This window comes from Apis laboriosa, unplaced genomic scaffold (assembly GCF_014066325.1).
Source record: "Apis laboriosa isolate Shangri-la unplaced genomic scaffold, ASM1406632v1 scaffold280_cov157, whole genome shotgun sequence".
Lineage (NCBI taxonomy): Eukaryota > Metazoa > Arthropoda > Insecta > Hymenoptera > Apidae > Apis > Apis laboriosa.
Window position 1 is genome coordinate 193,362 of NW_025222640.1, and position 13,608 is coordinate 206,969.

Below are 13,608 nucleotides of genomic sequence, written 5' to 3' on the forward strand. Positions count from 1 at the left end.
CGGCTCTATCGTTATTCGTTTCGACAAAAAGCTGGTTTTTTGCCCAACCTACTCGATATCCACCATAAAACACGCACGTGAGAAACTTTCACCCGCTTATACCTTCGTCCCGTATGCATTTTCGATTTCGCCGTAGCAGGGATTACTCGTAGACGAAATCTCTGTGAAAATTGATTTGTGCCTCGTTCAGCGATGCTTCCGAATTTTTCCTGGCGAGATTTTGTTTGTGAAATTACAATTGAATCGCAAATATATTTGAATCTTGTGTCGAAATAATTATTTAACGTGTTTCACATGGGTCATCCTGAAGAGTTAAGAGTTTTTGGAAACTTGATTGACGACAGAAATCATTTCTAAAATTCAAATTTTCTGTAAATAAATTTGAATATCCTCGAATATTCGATCAAACCAATGATTTGTTATTTGATTCTTTTCGATAGATCATCGAGAAGTGAAAGCTTTTTTTCAGAATTTGTGATATTTTTTTAATTTTTAATCTTCTCGTGAAATTTCGTGCGGGAGGAAACTTTGAAAATCTTCTAATTTTTCTGAGAAAGCTTCGCAAGGGAAATCGAGAATTTCAGTGTTGCGCAAAAATAAATTTGAATTTCTTAAAAATCTTATCAAACTCGTTCCAATAAAGGAAGGGCTGTTTCGCAATTTTCGTCTGAGAGTTCGGCTCCCAGGTGAAATTAGATTTCTTCGAAACGTTTTACTTCTCCCCTTTTCTCGGGGTCCGTTGGTAAGACGAAACTCTGCACAAAGGACAAACTCAAATATCACGTTTAATTAGGGAACGTGTAACACAAACAACGGCAAGAAGTCGCGAGTGCAAATTGAACTGTGGCCCGGTCGCATTTAGAATTTTTACTGGAGACACTGGAGACACTGGAGCCATGTCTTGAAACCCAAGAAAAATCTATTTCCTGCTTGCGATGCATGCAACGATTATTTTTCAGTTTCAAGTGTTCTCTTTGCGAACAAAAAGTTAGAATAGTTTAAGTTCGACTCGAGTCTTAATGAGAAAACGTGTTTCGAATAAACAATCCTGATAATTCGAAAGAATATGGAAGAATATGTTTTAATTAAGGATCGTGGATATATTTATATATATGGAAATTCATATTTGTGTCGTGGTGTAATTATAAAAAAAATTTTATTTTCTACGCAGAGGGATAGAAGCCAATCAATATAAATTATATCCTCTCTGAAAATGACTTGTTTCGTTATCGTTTCAATTGATAGATCAATTGAGTAAATATTAAAGACTGTTGAAATAAAAATTGTTGTTTAATTGATTTTGTTAGCGGAAAGTTGTGAATAAAGGGATTCCTTTTAATTGCATAAACCATTTTCAGAGAATGTAATTTAAACCGAATCCTTTATATATCATAATACATTTTATTTTAGATATTTTATGTATTTTATAACGCTACGTTAAAATTTATTCTTCGGATTTTCAGATACGTACATTTAAATTTCTCATAAAATGCATAAAAATCCGCGGCACGATAATTATTCATCTAGCGCAGCATTATGAGATAATTTTCCAACCCTTTCTTGCGACCTTCTTTTATAATAGATCCTTCGTATTTTCATAAAGAGCCGTTGAAAGTCACTTCCGTTTATTTAACGAAAAATCAGAGGGGGGAAAAAAGTACAACAATAAACTGTAAAATAATAAAATAAAAAAGAGAGCCAAAATACAAAGAGATCGTCGTCACAAATCTAACGAAATTTTCTACAAAAATAATTACCACCCACGAGTGTCCAAGAATATTTTACGATCGTAATTAATTCCTCATCCTCAAAATTACGATATCCAATATTTAATAATATCGAACGTGTCGTTATTTCGATACGAAAACGAGAAACATTGAAATAATTCCCCCCGTATGCATTGGATTAATTTGTTTTTTTCTACCCGAGTTTCATTCGAATCGATGAAAATGGGCGTGGTGGTTGTCATCCTTAATTTCATCCGCGAGGAAAAAATATCGTGATGCAAATTTTCGACGTGGATAATTCCACGTGGAAAAAAAATAGAAGTGTTTCAACGGATTTTAACGGGCAAGGAAACAAGGAGGAGGATTATTCTAATTAAAAAAATATTTATTTTTTTTTCAAGAGATATATATATATATATACAATATATTCATTATCCTAGACGAAACTTATCATTACGCGTGCACGGCCGACACAAGCCGAAATTAGATCTCTCCGCAGGGCGAATTTGGTCAAGAGTTTCTCGTCTTCTTCACGGGGTGTGTCCAATCCCCCCTCCCTCTCCTCTTTTCCAACAGGCGACAACGATGGCTGGCTGGGAATCCAAGGTTGTTTAATTAAGAACTTAATTTCGAACGCTGTTTGTTCGTTTTCCCTTGGTCTTTTTATCGCTCTCATCGATTCCGGCCGAAATTAATCGGGAACAAGGCGTGATTGATGATAGGCGAGAAGGAGGATTAGTTTTTGGGAAAATTGCTTCGAAGAATGATTCGTAACAAGAAATGCAATGCTTGGTAAAAAGCATTCGGATCGCTTTTTGAAGTGGAATAATTTTTCTTAAAATGGAAGAAAGATGGAGGATTGTTTTACAACTCGGATCGTGTTTTTCCAAATAAATTTTGTTTTTATATTTCTTCTATATTTCTTACAAATTCTGATGATCTGGCATCGCAACATATTATTTATATATGTTATTTATTTAAACGTAAACACCTTATATACGATAGATTTCAAGTTTAATTTTTATTCCAATACGAATTCGACGTAATTCGTTGTGTAAATATAATATTATCGTTCCGTTCCAAGAATCTCGAATAAATATAATATTATCATCGCCTTCTAAGAATCTCGAATAAATATAACATTACCACCGCCTTCTAAGAATCTCGAATAAATATAACATTATCACCGCCTTCTAAGAATCTCGACATAAACGAGACGAAAGAAATAGAAACAAAGCAGACTCGGTTCGAACACACGCAGAAGCCCAAACCAAAACATCAACATTTCTAGGACGCAATAATCGAGTCGAATCGAAGGAGACGCAGTTAGTTTCCGTCCGTCCTCGCGAACGAACGTTGTAAACGTTATCGAGCGTGAAACGAGGAACGCGTGTGAATAATTCATCTCTCGCGGAGTGTTTTAACGTAATCTACACCTATGAGCGTCAATCGATTCGAGGATCGATTTCTCGGTTAATCCGTGGAATATCGGAGAGACGCGCCGCCCCAGATTTCTCCCCTTGGAACTTTTGGAACCGGCTGGACAGCGTGACCCCCACAGAAATTTATGAATCGTTAAAACAACGTTAACGTGTTCCAACTCTCTCGCGAAATAAGGATTAGGGGAAGGATTAAGGAAGAACGATTAAAACGACGATGAAAGTGCGTACGAATTTTGGAATGAAGATTTTGGAAATTGCGATTGTTTAAGAATTTCTTTTGTAAAGATTGATATGAAGAAAAATTGATTTGTACGTTAAAAAATCAGATAATTGAAACGAATAAAGGATTGATTTATCGTAGCACAGGGAACGATAAAGTTTTGTAAATATTTTTTTTATTTAGCTTTACTTTAAACGCCATGGTATATGTAATATAGGGAATTAAAGATAGTTTTCAATAGTTACATTAAACAAAAACTCTTACAAATCGAATTATATCGAGTATAAAAATTGTTCTCGATTGTGATTTTAAGGTTCAAAAAAATTTCGAAGAATTAACGATGAAGATTTGTGAAATTAAATTCAATAATTTAATTGATTAAAAAGTTGTAATTCGGTTGGTAAGAGAAATAAGAAACGAAAATATATTATCTAGCCGCGGAATCAAGCTCGGACACGGTCCCATTCTTCTAACACGGCAACTGTGATTAATCAAGAAACCTCAACGACACTTACTTTAAAAAGAAGAAGCGGAAGAGAAACGATATTTCCAGCGACTCTGTTGCGAAGCATGGATTGTTAATCACGGGCGACATCGTGAAACTTGACGATGGAAGAAATTAAGTTCAAGCCTCTCTCGTTTTCTTAATGGAATAACGATCGTTATAATTATTGCCATCCCCCATGGAGGGATAGAGACAAAGAAAATCGAACTTATTATATTATTAAATAACATTAAACCATTTCCTCTTCTTTCTTATAATTATTCATCTCATCTCATATATATCGAAATAATTTTTCAAAATTAAGAGAACGCAAGTTACTAGTAGAAGAAATGAACGATATTTAAATTATCGATATTGTTCGATAAGCAAGTAATCTTTTAACAAAGATAAAAAAAAATCTGAAGATTTTCATCGATATTAAAAAAGGGAATTTGGAAGAGTTGGAAAAGCTTCTTTGAATCGGAACCGAATTCACCATGGATTATTAGCGAGATTAATATAATTCCATTGCACGTGTTGGAAACGATCGTTTTCTCGATCATTTAAAATGACATCATTCTTCCCTCTTCAATTTTTTCCACGGGAAAGGGAATGATTTATCGCTGTACCGCAGGATGTAAAGAGTATTGGAAAAGTTTCACGAGTTATCCGTTGAAGAGTTGTCGAAGTATCGAGGAGTCGTGATTAAAAATTGATGATCGTTGGGAACACCGAGGAGGGTCTCTCGACTTGCTTTCTTCGGCGAAATGGAAAAACACTCGATGAACGACGATGGAAATTAATGGAAACCCGTTCCTCCGCGCGAAACTGTTTAATTAACGAATATTTTTCGGCATGGTGTGGTATGTGGAGCCCGCACCGCGTCGTCGCAATATGTGGGAACGAACGATGGGGGAGAAAATCCTCTTGTTCATTTATACGGCTCGTAAATTTTGCATGTGATGGACCGTGAACCAAAACGGGATAACTGTGAAAGCGGTTCCGTTTTTTAAAATTTGAACAATGCGTCGCGATACGATTGTATGCAAATCGTGAAACGAGTGTTAAATATAATCTGGCGGTTATATTTAATACAATCTGATGTTTAAACGTTTCGTAATTGCAGAAAATCGTATCGCTCGTTATGAAGTGATGTGTGTTCCTGTATCGGAACACACATAAATAAATATAATTTTTTCTTTTTTTTATGATAAGAAGAGGCTTGTATGAATGTTTCGAATGTGTTTGAAAGAAGAGTGGACGAGATTTGAATGAGAATTTTCGAAAAACGAAATGGGATTAAAAGGTAGAATTTCTTTTTCTTTTCTATTTTGAATAAAAGTCGTTACGTTCGGTCTTTCTATTTCGCGATGCCTGTTACTGAACTTTTTTAATGACGTAACGTTGCTCTTTGAGGAAATTCGTACAAGAATTGCGTACACTCTCGTAAAGAACTGAGGAAATTTAAGTAACATTTGAAAAGAAGAAAGAGCGAATTTAGCCAAGAGTAAAGCAATCATGACGTAATAAATAAAATAAGAAAATCATTCGAGTCAGACAAGTGAAATAAAACAGTTTAACGGAATCTCTGTGCACAATTCTTGAATACGAGATCCAAAAATTATAAATATCTAAATTTTCTATTCAAGAATTGAACATTTTCGAAAGAAATTTATTATATCGTACAATATTACACATATGTACGAGTTTTAATTATTTTCAAAAATATTTTGCCCTTTTAATTACAACTCTAAATCGTAATTAAACATTATATAAGTACAAATTACAAATTTTCAATTATATAACAAAACCCATCAGAATAAATATCGATAACAGAAGCTCACGACGAATCGTTCCAACATCTCGATTGAATATAACTCAAAAAAAAGGTATACTCGTCACGGTATCGATAAAAATCATAACTCGAACTTAGAAGCTCAACCAAAGCTTCGTACAAAGATAATCGTAGATTGTGTTTAACACAATTTTATTCAACACATTTGTTACCTCGAGTCGTTGGAATGTTCTCGACTTGACCAAGTTTCCAAGTTTTGGCCCCAACAGCAGAACTTGTTTTACCAGTTCTACGCCAGTGATGACACAATGTTGGAAAAAATTTCATTCAAGAATTCGGATATTCAGGAAACGGAAAGAAAGGAGGAAAAGTTGAGTGAGAATTCACAACAGGTGTTATCGTTTTAAATTTCACGAATCAATTTCTGGGGGAAATGTTAGACGATCCGTGGTCATTTGTGTCCGACCAAGTTTCAACTTCTTCTTCCGATGGAGTTGGGATGTTCTGTCCCGCGAGATCGAATGGAGAATAAAGATTTGTTGTATCGGTCTCGCGAGCCTCGCGAAAAATAACTGTTCCGAAGAAATTCGCGGCGGAAGATTGGAAGACTGGGAGCTATTTGATTGGGTTGCACCGAAGGAATAAAAGTATCCGATTCGAAAATGTAATTTTTGAGGCGGTGTTGGATAGATCGGATTGTTGTTGCTGACCATTCCGAAAGAATTTCTTTCCAATTCGAAAGGGATTTTGACACGAGAGTATATGAACATTTTCAACTAGTTTAATTTAATAATCAATTGTATTATATTGATATAATTTGTAATAATATGCGAATAAAAGTTAAGGAATAAACTAATCGTAAATCTCTCTACATTTTTTATTTTATTTTTATTTGATGTTTATGCATTGGAAAAATTATTATTGCTCTATGAAACATTTTCCATCCTATCTTCCATTTTTAATTTCAATTAGAAGTGGAATTAATTAATCTCAATTAATAAAAAATAAAATTCGCGAACAATTTTAGTTTATTCTTTAATTTTTGTTAATAAATATTTGTCCCATTATAATATCGATTAAGAATTTAGCAATTAATTCCATGATACATTTTTCCCTTCTATCTAGAATTTTAATTTTCACGATTGATCAACAAATTAAAAAACACTTCGTAAACACTTGAAAAAATAAGGAAGTGTATGGTAAAACGAAATTTTATACATCCAAAAAAGAGAGAATTCTTTTGGTTTCCTTTCGTTTAAAATGGAGGAGTACGAAACTCCAATATACATTGCAGTACGAGCGGAAAATAGAAAAAAGAAAAAAGGATTTGATCTCCCCTTGAAGAAACAGTGTTCACGATGAAACAACTTAACAGGAAGCCTTCCAAAGGTTGTTCACGATTTAAATTAGAAAACTGGTTTTGACGGTGGCTGAGAAAACAAACCCCTTATTCTCCCGCGTTCGTCCTCGAACTTGTTAAAACAGCACGAAATCTCGAGCGGCTTCTCTCGCCGTGGAAACCGTATAAACTTGCGAACGAACTTCTTTAAACTTTTCTAATAACATCAGTCGAGAATTTCACCATACCCCGTTCACCGGTTGACTAATAAATCACGCGGCAAAAAGTAGGAAATTTTTGACGCTGCTCCTCCATTCGATCCTCTCTCGCGCAAATTTTTTTCTTCTTCCTCCCCCTCCTGAGAAATATCCCTAGAAAATTGGCATTCCATGTAATTTCCCTCGTCGAAAAGGGTAACTGTATTTTTCTTGTCGTTCGATTGAATAAAAATGAATAGATTCCACATCCACGCGAAAATTATCTCGAATAAACTTTTCAATTATAATTCTTAACTAATAGTTGCAACTTTTCTAGAGAGACACAGAAAAGAAATATTAAAAAAATGATTAAAGATCATTAAGAAACGTGAAACAGTCGTTAAGGGGAGCTTTGAAGTTCGAAAGAGAGAGAGAAAAAATGCTTTGCATAAAATACACCTAGGCGGCAAAGTTCAACATCCGCGCTTGCACCGATTAAACTCTCAAACACGGTGGTCGGTGGAGAGTGAATTTGGAGGGTGAACGCTCGTTACTCGGAGAGGAAGGAAGCGGATGCTGTGTAGAAGGAACCGGAAGTGGCGCGTGCGGACCTTGGTTAAATCGCGTAATCAACGTCCCCGCGAATATTCGACTTGCTTTTGGGAGGAAATTTCATTCGTCTCCGGTCGGCGAGCTGCGCCAGCCAGCCAGCCTCGAACCATAGTAGACATAATTACACGTCTGATTAAACATTACAATTGCAAGTCGACCGAGATTTGTCACGGCCGTCTGCGGCATTGCGGTTGTCCCCTGCAGACGCGTCTCTTCCACTCTCTCTTTCTCTCTCTCTGCCTGTTCTCGAAATACTCGTTGCTGCACCTCGAGGAGACTACCGAGTGGAATGGAGCGAGACGAAACCAAAAAAGGTGTGGAGGAGGAATATGTGGAGAGAATGTGTGGTGTATTGATTTTGGAAATGTTGACGAGGAGGTAAATTGAATAGAACTAAGTTTAATCGAGTTTGATGCGCATTGAAGAGCGTGCATTGATATCAAAATAAATTGAGCAGTCCTTTCTTACAGTGGAAAAAGCTGTAAGAAGAATGATTTTAAAGTCAGCCAGATACTGCATAAAACGAGAAACTTTAAAATAATCCTATCTTTGAGTTAGATTAAAAATTTCATTTCGATAATTGTCCGGATAAAATTTTTAATTTCGATGTTTAACATTCTCTGCAAAATTCTTGCAAAAGTTCTTGTACTTTCTTTCTTGTAAAATATTCAAATAATGCTTCTCTCTTCAAAAGTATAGAGATAAGAATTTCGTAAACGTTCGAATAAAATTTGCGTTTCGAATATGCATATTTTCTTTACGAGATTAAACGACATCTTAGATGCAAATTTCTCTTCCGCGATCAAAATCGAATCGTCGTCAAGAGGAACGATGTCTTGGTGCGTTTTTGGCGGTGTCCGTGTAACGACATTACAGGTGTCCCCGTATTAACTCGCGGTGCAAACATTGTTGCGTTGCAACAGCGTTCATAAAGTCCTGTGGGATCCCCGTGCGAGGTTGGAATTTTCGGTACGTATCGTACAGTTGTGGTGTTCAGCCCCAGTCCACCTGAATTTTCCATCGGAAACGTTTCGAATCCGCTAACGAGTCGTGGGCGAACCCCGTGACCCCCTAATTGCGATACACGCGTGAAAGTAATAGGCTCGATCCGATCGCTACTCGATATTTGTAGAGTTGAACCAATTGAAATATTAGCACGTGACGTGGTGGAGGACGCGTGGATATTCGAATATTCGAATAGTTTTCGAATGGTTAGCATCGGTAGTTAAAGGTTGATTAAGAATATTGATGTTAATATTCGGAAGATCACGTTTAAGATGTAAAATTAGGAATTGTGGTAGAAATTGTTGCGTCGAAATTAATTTATTTCGTGGGTCGACTTTTTTAACTCGGTTTGAGAAAAGTATGCGGGAACGAACGAGGATCGAAATTGTTTGAAAATACGATACGGATATTGATTTCAATCCGATGAAAAGTTTAGAAAACATCGGTTGGGAGAAAGTTTTAGTCTTAATTAAACGCTAACCTGAACGCGTCGTGACCGCGGAATTTCATTAACGTTCAACCACGCGAAAGGAGACAAACTCTTGGAAATTAAGGTGGATAAAACGTATCGAACGTTTAAGTCTATTACAAATATTATTTCTCGCGTTTAATTGCAATTAAAAAATTGCAATAGATACGATTCTTTGAACATCGAAAACAATTTTTGTTCTGCATTTTTAATACCTCGTATCTTCTACATTTATCATTTTTTTTTATAGAAAATAATAAGAAAAAAGAATGATCAAAAATAGTTTTCAACTCTTTGTTTTCAAAAGTGACGAAGCTGCGGAACAGTGGACAAGATTTTAATCGTGCAATTTCGTTTGTTCGTTGCGTAGAAAGAAGATGAACGGGATGGAGCAGATCCCTGAAGGTTGAGAGCGAGCGGATCCTCGATATGACCGGCTGCTGCAGAATGCGGCCGACTGCATCGGCGCTCGGCGTCATCGCCATTGTCTCCGTCATGATCACTGCCACATCGTCAGGTGAGCATTTCACCGTGTTTCCCAATTTTCCTTTTTTATTTTCTCCCTTTCGCATAATCTGTATCTGCGAATTTTTTGCGATTTTATTCAATCCTTTGTAAACAACTAACTAAACAACGCTGTATTATGAGAAATATTTATTTGAATATTTACCGCCAATAATTTCCACCTTATGTTTTTGTTGCATGTGAGGCCATTTCCACATCGAAAAATAAAGTAAGAACAAATAACAACGAAGCGTAAGAGCAAGTGAGAAGAATAGAATCCCTTTCTGGCGTAAGAATCGAATGGTTTCGAGTTCTTCGTAAATTGTAATATCAAGTCTCCAAAATGTTCGAAACAACGTGTAACGAGCGAAAAATTGGAAACTTAATAGTAATCAAGATTAGAAAGTAGGACGGTATATTCGCTCCTATCTCTCAGCAAAAATGCGACGAATTTCGATCGATCGCGATGCTATAATTCGCCGGATAGAGCGTTCTCATTTATCGCTTTTTGTCGATGCAGTTCGCAAAGTCCGCCGAATTTTCGCGAGGGACGCGATTATTTACTCCCGTCGCACGTATCGTCGCGTAAGCGATTCCGTTTGGACGGCCGATAAACGCTTTGACCGTTTACCGTGCTCGATCGATCGAATGGGGGAAAAAAAAAAAAAAAAAAAAAAAGAAAAAATAGAAAAAAAAATAACATAACACGAGAAGAGATCACAGTTTGTCGCTTTTTATGACACGGGCTGCCGGCCGGAAATAATCTCTGAAATTCGTTTACGCGCAAACAACCCGCCTATCGAAGATCAATCGCAGCCACCGTTCAAAATGAAATGTTGTTTCGATATTTTGCGACTGAGTCTGAGTCAAATAATGCAGTCGTTATATGTTTTTTTGGTATTAAAAAAACTACCAATTTTTTTATTTATCACTGTCCATTTCCAAGAAATCGATAATTCTTCGTCGATCATTCGATTTTCAAGATTTTTTTTTTTTTTTCTTTTTGTATACATTTGGATAGAGTGTGGATATCGCCTGGGCACGTCTAGGCAATCGGATTAGTCGGCAATTGCTTTGAATAAAAAATTGTAATCGAAAAAAGAGTAGAGTTACGATACGAACAAATTTTAAAGATTTCTTTTCGTATATTTGATGATATACGAAAGGTGTAATCGTATTTAACACGTTTTTTTGTACTACAAAGGTTTGCACGTAGGCAATTAGAATAGCAATTGCTCCGGGTAAAAAATTATAATCGAAACAGTGAGGAACAATGAAGAGGTATAAGGAATTTCCAATTCGTTAAAACAATTCGTAATAGTTTTAATTAGTTTATGAACCAGATTCGAACACGTGTGTTCTTAGAACTATTCCAAATTACCTCCAATGTGTACTTTAAACTTTAGACAAACTCCATAACCATGCGATTATTTTATTTTCAAAGTAACTAATGTATCCAAAAATTTACCCCATTTCCCAATTTTTCCTCTCGAATTTGCTTCGTTTTCGTTTGAACTCGCTTCCAAAAACAATTCTCGATCCACCGTTTTGTTGCGAATTGGTTCCAACGAATTTTTTAAAAAAACGAATCTACGAACGTCCATCCAATCCCAAAGCCAATTTCCGCCCCTTAAAAATTTCCTTTATACCAATTTCCGGCGTAATGTATAATCACACCGTCCATAACATCGTGATAAACATAATTCCCTTCGATCCATCCACGGGGGGATATAACGAAGAGATGATGGCTAAAAGAAAAGAAGCAAATGCAATAAGAAAAATCGTCGGTAACGAGGAGAAAAACGGAGGAGAGCGAGGTGGCAAAAATAATCCGCGAAATTCAACACGAACTCGCAAATCCGGATCCGGGCAAATTATGATCGATGATCATACCGGTTCTACAATTAAACCAACTTGCGTGACCGATCGTTCGTGCTTCGGCCACTAATTACTCCAAATTAACGCCGCTCTTTTTCGCTCGTCCATCGTTTCTTTTCCACGCGTTTTTGCACACACAACAACGCTACTTGTGCAACTTAATCTCCGACTCTCGTTGCGAGGAAATTACAGCGTAAGCGCGCGCCTTCCATTTCCTATTTTCGCGATTGCTACTCCTTGATACTGGATACATGCGCATTTTGAAACGTGGAGTGGCGAATAGTGTTTTAAATATCGAGTGGCGATTTTTTACGATTTCTTTGACAATGGAGATGGCCGATGGATAAAATGTTTTTAAATGTAATGACGGTATTTTAAATATCAAATGGCCATATAGCGATCTTTTCGAATGATGCTTTGACACGGGTTTTTTCGGGATATTTTTTACGCAAATATTTTAAACATCAAATGGTTGATCGATGATTTCCACCGATTGATATTTGACACTGTTATTCAGAATATTTAACAGGATATAACAGTATTTCAAGTATTAAAAATTTACGTTCGTTTAATTTTTATACGTGACATTATTCGTTCTTCAAGAAATATTTTACAATATTTTTTTTTTATAACTGTCCATTTATGTTATTTCAAATATTTACGCGAAATATGATATTCAATTTGTTCGCTTTGTTTGAAATGCGATAAACATTTCGACCAAAAGTTCGAACAAAAACTCGTTTATTTACATTTATTTTTATCGATCTTCACTAATCTCCTCCAAATACAAATTTGTTGTAGTGGCTGATAGAAGAGTAACGAACACCTTCTCGCGATACGACGATGCTCTTATCTTCGCGTTCCCACGTTTTTCTTCCCACACACTTTTACCTTTCTACGCGACGCTTAAAGTTGGCTGGAAACGTAACCTCGATAAAGATGGAATATTCGGAGGGGGGGAGAATTCTATCGTTGAAAAGCTCAAGATTTGTAAGGGAAATAGGAAACCGGGAAAAGATCGTGGGAAAATCGAATGAAGTCGGCGAACGTGAGAAAGAATTTTTCTCCTTTATCTCGAAGGACGATGAGACTCCATGGAATTTCCTTCGATGTCGGAATTATAATTGACCGAAAGTTGCGTGGAGAATGAAAATTCCTTGTATAACAACGATATACCGGTAAAAAAGAATCGTGAGTCAATCCTTTCATCCAATGGAAATATCAAAATCCCGGATACGTTTCCTTCTCTTCTGTTCCCGAAATTATATTGAAAGTTAAATCCGCGAGAAAAGGAAAAAAGAAAATCTTCAAAACTTTCATACTCGCGTGAAATAATATTTTCTTCGAAACGAGATTTAATATCCTCTTATATCGTATCTTATAAATCTGATTGTTGCAACTGACTTGGTACGGAGACGAAGTATCGAAATGGTGAAGATACAAACCGACTCGAAACATGAAATTTCTCTGCTAGAATTTTATAAACTACTCTAAAAGCCGGTTAACCATCCTCGATTGCTCTTCCTCTTCCCTCTCTTCTACATTATTTCTCATCGATCTCGAACGATAATAAGCTTCTTTAAAAAGAAAACGGAATGGAACGACGGGGTTAATATCAAGAGAATAATAATATTATATTATTATCGTCGATAACGCGTAAGAATGAAGTTTTCCCGAGGGTGGCGATATTTCTTGGACGGAAGGGGAGGGGCATAGGAAGGGCGGAGAAATTAGATAGGATGCATTGTTATCACAGGCGACGGCGGTTGGAATTTTTTCTGGCCGCCGCGCCGGCTATTTCGTTCCGGAAGTGCATTCCAACGCCGGCCATAAAAGAAATGCGACGAAATTTTAATCCGTCGCGTTATAATTTCCACGTTAAATGGCGCGAATTTCCCGCGAACGTATGCGAAAGAATATGCGCGATAAGACGGAC

At 36.4% G+C, this 13,608-nt stretch overlaps 1 protein-coding gene across 9 annotated transcripts in view; it reads left to right on the forward strand.

The window, feature by feature from the left end:
* LOC122714105 overlaps positions 1-13,608 on the forward strand; it is a 221,895-nt gene that overhangs the window by 166,582 nt on the left and 41,705 nt on the right. For 4 of the 9 annotated variants that reach the window (XM_043935137.1, XM_043935136.1, XM_043935139.1 and 1 more), the window contains exon 3: positions 9,661-9,807. In XM_043935137.1, the coding sequence (XP_043791072.1) occupies positions 9,720-9,807 (88 nt within the window). In that variant the 5' untranslated portion in view covers positions 9,661-9,719. Of the gene's footprint in view, positions 1-3,003; positions 6,427-8,036; positions 8,131-9,660; positions 9,808-13,608 lie in introns of those variants that run through there. The other 5 variants (XM_043935135.1, XM_043935143.1, XM_043935140.1 and 2 more) reach the window with 4 other exon arrangements.